The sequence below is a fragment of the Hordeum vulgare genome, chromosome 3H (genome assembly GCF_904849725.1).
Source record: "Hordeum vulgare subsp. vulgare chromosome 3H, MorexV3_pseudomolecules_assembly, whole genome shotgun sequence".
Lineage (NCBI taxonomy): Eukaryota > Viridiplantae > Streptophyta > Magnoliopsida > Poales > Poaceae > Hordeum > Hordeum vulgare.
In genome coordinates this window covers 17,386,355-17,399,681 of record NC_058520.1, presented here as the reverse complement: position 1 = coordinate 17,399,681, position 13,327 = coordinate 17,386,355, and the positions used below count along the sequence as shown (strand labels likewise).

The 13,327-nt window shown below is 43.5% G+C and overlaps 1 protein-coding gene across 1 annotated transcript; it reads right to left on the bottom strand.

Annotated features, from left to right (window-relative positions):
* Nucleotides 1-8,825: 8,825 nt before the first annotated feature.
* LOC123442601 (repressor of RNA polymerase III transcription MAF1 homolog) lies at nt 8,826-13,169 on the bottom strand. Its single transcript, XM_045118691.1, has 11 exons — nt 13,055-13,169; nt 11,406-11,513; nt 11,239-11,309; nt 11,109-11,158; nt 10,506-10,579; nt 10,345-10,407; nt 9,923-10,010; nt 9,657-9,719; nt 9,499-9,578; nt 9,331-9,402; nt 8,826-9,242 (listed from the first exon to the last, which is right to left on the bottom strand). The coding sequence occupies exons 2-11, from the start codon at nt 11,435-11,437 to the stop codon at nt 9,161-9,163; spliced, it is 675 nt and encodes a 224-aa protein (XP_044974626.1). The 5' UTR covers nt 11,438-11,513; nt 13,055-13,169; the 3' UTR covers nt 8,826-9,160.
* Between the last annotated feature and the right edge of the window lie 158 nt (nt 13,170-13,327).

Below are 13,327 nucleotides of genomic sequence, written 5' to 3'. Positions count from 1 at the left end.
CCTCCTCCCTCCCCCCCTATATATAGAGAGGGAGAGAGAGGGCAGCCACACACCAACGTGCTACGCCGCTGCTCCTCCTCTCCCTCGTAGTTCTTCTCCTGTAAAACATCGCGCGGTGAAGCCCTGCTAAGCTACCACCACCATCACCTCACCACGCGGTCATGTTGTCGGAGGACTCGGCTGCTACTTCACCATCGCTCGTTGTACGTATGTTCAACGCGGAGGTGCCGTCTGTTTGGCACTTGACCGGGAGTTCGTCGGACAGATCGCGATCGGATTGCGAAGACGTAGCACTACATCAACCACGTTCTTAAACGCTTCCGCTTAGCGATGTATAAGGGTATGTATGATGTAAATCTCTTCTTGGTGAGCGTAGGAAATATTTTGTTTTCCATGCAACGTTTTCCAACATGAGGATGGGATGCTGCAATGTGTGGGTTGGTGGTGACGGCTACGGTGTAGTGCGTCCTCGGCTGCAGGCGGTGGTGGAGGTGGGAGGATCTGAGTCCTTTTACCCTTCAGCAGTGGCTCCCCTGCTGCGTTCGTGCTTGCTAACCGATGCACGACATCCTTGTGTTGGATGTAAGGGAGATGGTGGTATTCCCTTCGGCAATGGCACAACTGGGTTGTGGGAGAGTCGATGGTTTCATCCTACATGGCTCGATCCTCCTCTTTGTTGCTCGTCCAAGATCCGCAAACTCCTCTCTCCCCGTTGTTTTGGTCGGCTGGTGCACTTCGATGACATGGTTGTCTTTTTCCCATGTATTGGCATTTTCTCTCTTTGACAGGCTTGTTTCGGCCTTGGGTGGCCTTTATTTGTAATTATTTTGTTACTTTCATGCTCAGCCATTGTAATAGTCTACACCTTGTATTCTAGCAAGTTGATGGCTTTATTAATTTGAAGTTGGACTATATGCCTTTTCTCTATAAGAAACTATCTCGTTCATAGGCATCGTGATAAGCGATGTATAGATGCGCCGGGAACGGTCCAGTCCATATTAGTGTCTCATAGACCAGTTTTGGGAAAGGTTCCCTGGGGTTCTACTAGGCCATATTTGTTTTGGGTTATTTTTGTTGGGGATTTTGTCGTTGTTTCGATATGTTATAGTTTCTCTGTTGTCCAATTATTTTTGTTCATTTTGATTTTCTTAAATTTTTATCAAATTTAAGATTTTGTAAATTCTTATTTTTACATGTTTGTGAATGTTTTTTGAATTTATGAATATTTTTAAAAATCACAAGTATTTTCCATATCTGTGACTTTTTCCCAAAATTCGTGATTTCTTCTTCAAATTCACGTACTTTTTACCAAATTGGTGGAACTTTTTCTTGAATTCTTGAAAATTTCCAAATTCATGAACTCATTTCAAATTCTCTGACATTTTTGAAATTCATGAAAATTTTAAATTCATAAACTTTTTGTAAGTTCTTCAATTATAAATATTGATGAACTTTTTTCATAGTAGCAAAACATTTTAATTTTCACATTTTTTGAATAAGCTAATTAATTACATGGCAGGGACCAAACTACTTAGTGCGCGCCCAGAACCGTCGCCAGTGTGTGCCAGAAAACTTTCTAGCGCTAATTATGAGGTCACCTACATAATCCATCTGTAACATATGCCAGGGCTATATATGGCCTAGTGCGACACTATTTTCGGTCTCGCCTTAGACCTTGTTTGGTTTCTCGAATTTTAAAAGGGTTTGAATGGGATTGAAAACGATTAAATCTTCTACAAGTCAAAATTCATCTTAATCCTCTTCAATCCACTCCAATCCCCTTGTGAGAGGGATTAACCAAACAAGCCCTTAAGGATTTTTTTTTGTCGGGCATTACCCGCCCAGCCTGGTATAGGTTCCAGGCTTCCAGCGGTAGCAGTTTTTCTTGCAGTTCTTCTGTTTTCGGTGTTTCTTTAAAAAGTTTCTTTTGTTTTTTGTTTTTTTTGTACTTTCCGTTTTCTTTCAGTTTTTTGTATCGGTTTTCAACGGTATTTTGTATCGCTTTTCAAAGACTTTCCTTTTGGTTTGGGCTTTCTGTCTTTCTTTAGCAGCTTTCCTAGGTATTTTTTTCATTTTTTATTTATTTCAATACATGTCTACTTTCTGTCTACGACATTGTACATTTTTGGTATATTTATAGAACATTTATTTCATACACATTTTACACTTTTCAAATATGTGATTAAGATTTTTTTTCAAATATACGTGATTAACATTGAACTTACGTGTTTGATACTATATCAAAAGGAAATATAAATGTATTAAAAATATACCAGAAAAATTTGACATTATCTTCTATTCTTAAATAGTTGTAACCCACTAACTATTTTTTCTAAGCATGCAGAGCTTCCACATCAACCAACCATGCATGTGCGGTCAGCTCATTAATCTACCATCCCACTAACTATTTTATCCATGCATGCAACCCTTTGACATCAACAAATTATGCATGGCTGCCATTTCCATCACATCTTAAGTAATTCTCATTACTATTCATGTCATCAACCTAATTATCCATATTTTCATCCTACCATCCCGCTGCAACGCGCGGGTTATCTTCTAGTTACAACAGAGGAATGAACTGTAATGCCTGAATTTTGTAGCGGGGTACAATTATTCAACCGGCACTCTTACAGGAGTCGCCTGCACACCATGGCTAGGCAGGGGCACCATATTCTTAAAGAACAAGTAATCTCTGTAAATGAAGATATGTGGGGCGTCAGGAGAAAGACATGGCAAGTAACCATTATAGGCCCGTGGCAGTTCTTTCCAGCACCAGGACATGATTATGCTCATAAAAAATTAGTTGTCATGTATATTAGAAAGTTCCTCATGCCTCCTAATCCTATGGGGAAAATCATTTGACATTCCGTTGTGGTTTTTGGAATTAATTTGTACCGACTAATCCAACGGCAAGATCAAAACAACAAGTCCATATTTCGAACTCCAAGTACCATATGATGGATTTGGGAGATATGTTGGGTGGTGGTGGTGATTTGGCATTCGGGGGAGTGCGGCGGTGTGGATAAGAGCCATGAGGGAACATGTTCCTTTTAAAGATGTGGGTGGTCCGCGCTCCCGACGAGGATCTTAACTTTTAGCCATGTGATCAAAATCCTATTGGCCGGAATACTACAATACTAATGTACACATCTTGCTTCTTGAAGAAACAGCCCGGCCTAATTATGGCTCATTTGTTCCATACATGCATATGTTATTTGGTGGTTTGAGAAGCTCGATATAGCATAGTAAGAAAACATACTGATGTTATTTATTAGGATAAGTGAACAAAGTAGCAATGTTGAGCTTTCTAGTGGCGGAGAGAAGTACAATTGGTACATTCGCACCCATAAAAGACACATTGAGCCCAAACCCATCCATGGTCTATGGGAGAGGGAAATAGGAATGAATTTATATGCGTTACTAGAATTATTGGGCTAGATCCATTAACAATCACAATAATTCATGAATAATACCCTCCTTACGGCAAATCATGCATGCCAAATAGTGGAACCAAATTTAGTCCCAAATTGCAAGTTGAGAGGGACTATACCAAAATATAGGGTTAATTTTCCACCCTCTAGTAAGAAGAGGACGGGTACACATGGGCTCCTATTCCTGCACTCCTCCGCCTGGCTTGGGAGGGCGCAACACCGCGAGAACAAAATGAGGGTGACTGATCCGACGCGACATGCACGTGATTGGTATGGAAAAATCGGTCCGACTTGAGAGTTTGGGCGTTGTCACCTTTGATTCCTTGTTGCTATGTCTGATAACAGTTGAAAGGTTTCCTTACTGTGGAATATAAAGATAAAGATAGTCCTGCGAGGTAATTTTTCTAGCAACTGTTGCATCTTTCATCATGGGCCTGTTACATATTTTGTGATGACTTAGTAATGGGTTTATAAGTGGTCATTCCTCCCATATATGTGGGACAAACATGCACAAAAACTCTAAGGCTTGTGCCACCTCTAGGTCTTCTCCACCCCCTTCCTTGCATCCACTGTCTGAATCGAGATAACAGACCTCTGGAATCATGACTCTTGCGATCATGTACGAGAAAGAGGTGCAAGTGAATCTAGGCCTCCATAGTAGGTATTGAGATTCATAACAACAAGATTAAAGGGACTAAATTTTTCTGTATGTATTGATCAACTAAAGACCCAAAACATGTTTTAAATCTGAGGGTCAAGGTTCGACCATTTAAGGACACTTTCCCAGGTTTTTAGTGATCCAAGATAATTTTGAATACATAGGTATCCCAATATTTTTTTAATTGGTATGTCAATAATATTAAAAGGGGATCTCCCTAAAAAGGATCTTCGAGGCAAAACTAAAATAGGAATGTAGCTGTCTATTGTCTCTCTTCAGACACATGACCTTGTACCGCGAGAGATGTTCTTGCCATGTCAAGTGTGAGACATTTCACAATACTCTGTGTAAAATGTTGTCAATGAAAAAAATATGTTGTTGTTAAAAAACTATGGGAGTGAAACTTCATCTCGACACTTCAAATAATCTCCCAAACCGATGGTCAAGCGAAAAGAGTGAAAACAATGCAAAAAAACATAGACATGCACGGCCTTTCAACAACCGATATATAGCTACGCAACTCATCAAGGGGAACTTCCTAAAATCACAAGTGAGAATGAAATACTTCCCTAACAAGAAACGAAAAGAAATGGATTTTCAAGGGGTGACATGGTATCGCAAGATTTAGTCTTATAGCACACTTCACCGAGTAATCACCGTCACCTGCTTAACAACAAATTCTAGGGCGCATTCAGAGTCATGGATAAAAAATGGCAATACTTCATACAAGCTTGTACTCCGCATTGGTTGTAAAGTTCACCCTACATACCACAGGCAGACGCTCATGGCCACATAGGAATGGAGCCCGAAGCCGTCTTTGTGAAAAACTGCCCACAACAATAAGAGATATCGTCGTCCCCGCTGTTCATTGGCTGATCAAATGGGTCAATATTTTCTTTGACGAAGTAACCAAGGATTGTAATGCAAGCCCTGGATTCTCGGTCGAGCAAGGCATCATTTTGTAATTAGGTTAAGCCTGAACTAGTACAATTGTGGTATGGCCTTATTTTTCTTTTCGAGCCATAGAAGGAGTGGCGGGGCTTCATGGGGCCAAAGGGGGACATTGTCACCCCTCTAGGAAAACTCTTAATTTTACCATCAATTATTAGGCTTGAATATCAAATATTTCTAGGAGTTCATGCATAACTTATCCCTCTCAATTCGGATTAGCCTCGACAATCTTCATCAAGCTCTGCCATTGCATAGAAGCACTTTTGAGATCCACTATGAATCATGAACATTTCTTAACCCCGTTGATCTGAGCATCTGAACGCCCTCTTCCAGCTACACCTACACATGAAGTGGCCCTACACCCTCTTCCTAAGAAGTGGCCCTGAACCCGGTAATCCATCTCTGTGAACATTACGGCTGTTTGGAGTACAAAAAATGTTCAAAAAAATTCAAATTTTTTTGTGGTGCAAGATGCTCCTATGTGTGAACTCCGTGTAAAATTTTATGAAGTTTGGACATTCGAGGAGTTCGCGGCAAAAAAGACAAATCAGGCATAAATAGTGCAATTTTCAGAAGTTTCTCACACGTCCCAAAATTGTCTTTTTTGCCGTGAGCTCCTCGAATGTCCAAACTTCACAAATTTCTACACAGAGTTCACAAATAGAAGTATCTTGCACCACAAAAAAAAATATTTTTTAAACATTTTTTGTACCCCAAATCATCGTACTGTTCACGTCCGGGCCAAAACGCCGCGTCCCCTGAACCCTCTTCCTCTTCGAGTTGTGCACGAAGTAGCCCCCCTCCGCACTGATGGTTTTTGTATTAGCCTGGTTTTAAGAGTATCCATAATGAAAGTAATATAGATATTAACACAGATATCACCTAAATAAAAAATATAATATGACAACTAATTAATAAAAAAAGAAAAATTTAATAACTTAATTAATTACTCATACTATAAGTAACATAACGCATATCAAAGCAAGATGAGTCTATAATCTAATAAATAAAAGACTCAATATTAATACCTCTATGTTACCGTTCACTATCAAGGTAGCAACTTATACTAGTCTAAGGAGCTGTTTGTTTACAAGGACTTTTTGGTGTAGGGACTAAAAAATCCCTTTTAGTCTCATCTAAATCAAACATGAGGAACTTTTAGGGACTAAAAGTGGGCATTTAGGACTAAAGAAAGAAGTCACTAAGGAAGAGTCTTTTTGGAACTTTTTTCAATAGTACCCATGCTTTTAGAATTTCATTTAATAACCTCTAGTCCATTAATAAGGGTAACATGGTCTTTTAACATGTCATTTAATAACCTATCCCTGGAACCAAATAGGCAGGGACTAAGACCTTTTAGTTGGGACTAAAAAATTACTATGACTTTCTAGTTGGGACAAAAAAAGTCCTAGGACTTTTTAAACAAACGGCCTAAGGGCTTTTTAAACAAACGGCCTAAGGCCAACTCCACCGCGCGACCCCATCTTATCCGCGCGCGTCCGTTTGGGGTAGAACGGACGAATACCGCGGCCCAACGCGCGGACCAAAACGGACAAATGTCCGAATTTCGTCCGTTTTCGACCCATCCCCGGCCCAAACTTGCGCCGAGTTTGGGGGAAACGAACATCGCGCGGACGCGTTTGCCGCACTCCCTTGTCCGCCCGTGTCCCGCGTGTCGGGGACACAAGTACTCCCAGAAATTCCAAAGCCTCCAACCCCTCTCCCGCCCCGCCCCGCTGATGGCGCCGCCGCTATTCTCCGGCCACCTCATCCCCCGGCCGTCCATAGCAAACCCCGTCTCGACATGGCCGCCACCACGCTCGCGCTTTAGCCGTAGTTTGGGCGTCGATCGGAGGAGGTTTGGCCATTGCCGTCGTAGCCGGCGACAGAGTGGATACGACCGCAGGCAACGTACCGCGGCGGCCACGGTAGCTTCCGGCGAGTGCTCCAGAGTGGCCAGTAGCCGGCCACCAACAACCCCTGCATCGAGGTGATCATCGCGGCCTCTTTGCCACCACGAGCGCAAGGTGTTCGACACTTTGCCCGCAAAGGTATGGACAGTGGTGATGAGTTTTTCTTCCACCACTTTATTTATTCATCGAACGATTCGTCGTCCGATGATAAAGATATTGTGGTGGCTGCAGTGATGGTTCACGACCACATTCAACGGCAGGTTCCTCGGTATAGGGGGTCACTCCCTGGTCGTGCTCCGAACCTGAACCGCAACAGGGAGAGAGGTCAGGCCCTGCTCTATGTCGATTACTTTACGAACACACCGCTCTTCAAGCCGGATAAATTCCGTCGCCGTTTTCGTATGGCAAGGCATGTGTTCAATCGTATCCGAGAGTGAGTGGTTGCTCATGACCCATACTTCCAGTGCAAGACGGATGCCCTTGACAAGCTAGGATTCTCCTCTTACCAGAAATGCATCGCGGCCATCCGCATGCTTGCATATGGAATTCCAGGCGATCTGGTGGATGAGTATGTGCGTATGAGTGAGACAGCATGTCTGATGCCAATGTACAAGTTCTGCCAGGCTGTGATCGAGGTGTTTGGTCCTGAGTACTTAAGGCAGCCAACTGCCGCTGATACCGAGAGATTGTTGGCGACCAACGCAGCTAGAGGCTTTCCAGGCATGCTTGGCAGCATAGATTGTATGCACTGGGAGTGGAAGAACTGTCCATTTGCTTGGCAGGGCCATTACAAGGGGCATTTCAAAGCGTGCACTGTCATATTAGAAGCGGTGGCTTCGCAGGATCTTTGGATATGGCATTCTTTCTTCGGCATGACAGGTTCTCACAATGATATATACCATCTAGCTGATGGTATATATCCTCAATGGTCAACTTTTGTGAAGACAATCTCGGGCCCCCAAGATGAGAAGAGAAAGAAATTTGCCCAAATGCAAGAGAGTGATAGAAAGGATGTGGAACGTGCTTTTGGTGTGCTTCAATCCCGATGGGGTATCGTTCGAAACCCTGCATTGTCATGGAATGAAAGGAAGTTTTGGGAGGTGATGACTGCTTGTGTGATCATGCACAACATGATCGTCGAGGACGAGCGTGATGACAGTATCTTCGACCAAGGAATTGATTATCAAGGTGAAAATGTTGAGCCCCTACACTAAGAACCGGCCAAGTTTCAACAATTTGTCCAATTCAATTGTGAGATGCGTGATTGGCACACTCATTTAAATCTTTAAAATGACTTGGTTGACCACATGTTGGAACATATTGACACCCAATAGATGTATTGGTTCATTTTATGTTCATTCAAGATAATTTCGATTTGGTTGTAAAACTATTTTATTTCGAGACAATTTTGATTGGGTTGATGTGCAAACTTGTTTTGATACGAAAATATGAGCATTTTAGGCCCTAGCAGACAGGATAAGGCAAAAGGATGTGGTCGCGCGCTGGACGCACGGTCACCGCATCCCAGAACAGGCCCGGACACGACCCTATCGCCCACCCAAACGGACAGAATCCGAACAAAACGGACGTCCGTGATCGCGCGGTGCAGTTGGCCTAAGTCCAATGCGTCCGCCTACATCCCTACCATGGCCTCCTTGGGACTTGGGAGACAATAGTACATTCTTTTCAGCACAAGAAATGATCATGCCATATGCTGATCCCAAAAGTGAGGATGATCCGATGTGTTCACTTGCATGCATGACTGACTACTTGCGTGCACAAGTTCATAAGGATAAATTCAGCTCAAGCTGCACTATATCAGAGGACATTGCATACACCACATACAGACTGCATAAGTACGGACAATGGTTCAAGTTCAAGAATCCAATTTACATGCATAAGACTTGCAAACTGAAGCCAAATTCCTGGAAACATGTCTCCAGAGTCCAGACCAAAGGGGCAAACTTTGCCAGTTCAAATTTGGCAGACTGAAGTTAAATCTTGTATCTACAAACATGGACGATAATAACGGGAGGCCAAAAGTGTATGCTCTCCAAACAGACAAACAAAGTCACGCTAAAAGTTTCTACAGGGAACTGCCAGCATACGTAGTTTCCTACCGGGAACTGTCGCCATACGAGCTGTATATTACACAAACAGGTCACACTGGTTGGTTGGTCATGTTCCTAGCCGAACCAAGTCAGTCATATGTCCATGTCGATCAACGCATCTTCCTCCTCGCCATCCGAGAGCGCACCAGCAAGGAAATCATCCCCTGCAAATTTGCTGTGGTGGTACAGAAGCTTATAAGTAATCAATGTAGTTTTCAGAGCTTCTCATATGGTGGTCTTCACAAAAGAAGACATGTGCCTACCTAGTACAGCAGCAGCGAAAGCTCACTACCCGCTTGAGCTTCCGGTGGTAGAAGAAAAAGTTGACCGACCATCTGCAAGCAAAATAAAATGCCATTTACACATTAGAGCATCCCTCCGAGTGCTTAAGTTCAATTCAAGCATGGTTTCCATGGATAAGATCGCCGTACATGGCCCCTGTCTCTAGAAATGGATCTCCATCAGAGTCTGGGTTGTAGCTGTAGATGTCACACTCCCTGATTTTGATAACCTGTTACAAAATAAGGTGTAAACGTAGAATATAGGACTCTGCTGACTTTTCAGGACTAAACATTTACTGAATGCACACCTCATCTATGGCTTTAGTCATACTGTCCAGAAGAGAACTGCCTTCATTTCTTGCTGCCCAGAGCTGAACAATAGTCCGATTCAGGTTAACCATATAGAACAGGTGGGCGGAAAACAGTCTCGGTGTCATTTGGAAGTTAAACAGTCAAGTGGAAACAATGTTGCAACTATCAACTTTTGTTTTTGCATTCCATAACTTATTTGCAAATGTTTACAAACATGTTTATCAACCAAGAGTGAAGTTCATGGAACTCGTGAAAGCATTACCCTAGAAGCCTCCGATAAGTAGTTGTCCACCATCTGCTTGAAACTTTCCATGTCTTCTTCTTTGAAGAATAGGTGTGCCCGAACAGCACTGCTAAGCGAAACAGATGTTGACAAAGAGGATGTTAAATTTAATCTGAAGGTCCTCCCATCATGCAAGTGTCGCATAACAGTAAGGAGACCTTGAGAAAGGTACAGCACTGTCAAATACCAAAATGTTCAAGGGAAATGGAGAGAATTGAACTCTCAGCTCAAAAGAGCAACGGCTATTAATCCGTTTGTCATGCCATTTGACAACACCCCCTTAGGCCGGTTGGAAAGGACAAACGCGGGTTGTCATATCGCCCAAAAAAGCTGAGTATGACATTACCCATTATCCTTCCTCCCAGACTATATAGAACACACCCGACGTAACACAAAATTACCTGAAATCATAATCTGGATACATCTGACCAAGAGTGAGAACTAGATATATCAACGTTTTCCGGCTGGAATAAACACAAAATATAAAAAGGTATCAGACTAATTAAACAGAAAATGTGCAAAACAAAGGTGAAGGAGGATCACTATCAGACAAAATGCTTACCTGGATCTACAGGACAAATGCTCCACAGGTGAAGGAGGATCACTATCAGAAGACTTGCCAAGGTAATCAAGAATCTGAATGTGCAACAGAGAAGTTAAATGGCCACATATATAAACATGCAGAGATTTATCACTGGCATGCTCAGACACATAAATTTTGGTAAGGATGGAAAACCAAACATCATACCTTTCAAAGACATGATATGTTAATCTTTCAGAATAAAATGCTCAGACGGGGGAGAAAAAGATTATGTTGAACAGTGAAAATAATTATTATTGTTTTTTAGCATATAAGAATTTTATATAGTTCACATGCAAATGACTTCATAACATGCCAGGCATGCAAAAAGACCTCCACTAAATTAAAGCCTGACTACAGGCCAATTGCAAACATGAAAGAAATATCAAAATTAGCTTACACATATTGATTTCAATAGGTATCCATATGTTATTACAAACTTTCACAAGTTAGCTCCGGTTTTCATATGATTCTAATGCCACACATTTCCTAACCAAACACAATAGTGCAAATTCCTACTGATTAACATCAGCGCTAAAAGAGAAGCAGTTGTCATAAAAGCATAGGTTAACGGAAAGTATGTACCTCATGTTCCAGGCTTATTGAAAGCCGACGATCATTTCCTGCATGCTTGCCTGTAAATTGAAGTGGAGCTTCAGCCTATTGCCATGATGCAATGCATTCAGCACAGAAATACAGTGGATCATACTCTTACATGAGAAGGCTTCAAGGCTTCCCCTAATTGTACAATCACCAAGGTTTAGCTGATCGAGGAACACATTTACACTGAAAACAGACAAACAAATGTAATACATTAGGCCCGAGAGAACTCCATGTTACCAGGAGCATAATGAGGACAGGAAAGAAGAAAATATAGCATACCAGTCGAACGGGGTGTATTCTAAAAGCTTCATGTCGAATGTCTTGTGAACTCATACAAATAACTACCAGATCAAATGAGTATGAAGAAGCTGAGCTTCAGAATCCCAACTGCCAAATCAACACATCAAATGAGTAATCAACAGAAAATCAAACAAATAAGTTGAGATGTGATAAAGCCCCATTAATACATCGAAAACAAATTCTAGCAAATACATAAAAAACTTGGTTCCAACTGTGCACGTGCTTGGGGGCAAACCTAGCAAGAGCGGTGAACTAGTGATACATGCATTAACTACAGCAACCACACTTCTCCCCATTTGGTGCATACATCAACATACAACTTATAGTAGTCCTAAATAAGTAGCCACTTGTTCAATCTGGAGATCAGTTTTGTACTACCAAGTACAAACAGCCAAGCAGGCGACACAACAGCTACCTAAACTCAGTCATCTGTACATATATACAGCAGCCAGACAGAACGGAGTCCCCAGTGTCTCAAAAACTCCTCTCCTCTCTGCCCACATCAGTGTCGATGGCGCACACTGGCTGGACTGAAATGGAGCCCTAGTGGGAACAGATCCATACAACATCCGGCAACCAAAACTCCCTAGCATGCCTTGGCTAGTGAAGACAATGCCGGTGCAAAACAGCGTGATCTCCTACCCATGCATCCCTCTCAGTTTTTTTTTCTTTTTGGGTGGACCGCACAATGAAAATGCTCGATGCAGCCCATCTACAGACACTAGTTTAAGTTTCTTCTGGGGTAGAGCGCCAGATCCCAAAAGCCCGAATGATGGCAGTGTTATGGATAACGTAAAGCACCAATACTACTCGCCAGTTAGATATATGCATACAGAACAGAATTACCACTCCTTTAGAGCATCTCCAACAGTTCGTATGTTTCATCGTTGGTATAAGTATCCACATCATCAACCAACAGCACATCATACAAGCTCTTTAATAGAGTGTATGTTAACCGTATGTAAAACAACTAAGTGGGTTCATTAAATATTGAAGAAATAACCATGTTTGCCTCGGAGCTTGTGCATGAACCGTTGCTTCAAGTTCATACGGTTTCATTCTCTTTCTTCTTTTATTATCTGCCATGTCATTAAAATCATCTAGGTGGCAATTTTACCAACAATGATCATACGACCATTGGAGATGCCCTTACAAGGAAGAAAGCAACAACAAAAAGAACGAAAACATCCGAGACAACTGCCGCAGCGCTGCTACCCATGGCCATGGCCATGGCCATGGCTACCTTCGCAGACGCACCACCCCTGACCCCCGCAGAGCCGGCCGTGCCGCCGCAGCCCCTGCGACGCCGTACCACAGCCGCTCCCCTCTGCTCCTCCTCGATCTCGAAGCGGACGGCGGGCATGCACGCACGCACGCACGCAACGCAACGCGCGGCGCCACCATTCCCCTCCCCGCTGCCCCGAAGCACCGCCGCCACTACCACCACCACCACCACCACCTCTGCAACGCCGAATCGAACAGCGAGCGCGAGCGCGACCGCGGAACCAACCGACCGGCCCAAGCGCGGGCGAGCAGCGCGCAGATCTCGCGCGAGGGGAGCCCGCCCCACCCCACCCCACGACCGGGAGTAAGAGGAAGAGGAAGAAGAAGGGTCGACGGATCCGTACCTCGCGAGATCTCGAAAAGGAGGAGAGGAGGGCGAGACGAAAAGCGCACGCACCGCAGATCTGCCACCCACCCACCCACCTCCCCTGCTTCTGCTTGTTTATCCCCTTCCTCCTCCCCCCTCCGCCGCGGAATTCCTCCCTCTATTTTATTATCTCCGCTTCGGTGATGATGAGAACGAGAGGTAGGGCCCGTCGGGAGGGTGGGCGGACGGCGACGTGGCGCGGCCCCGTGAACTCTCGCTCTCGCTCTTCCTTCCTCGGCCCCGCGCCGCG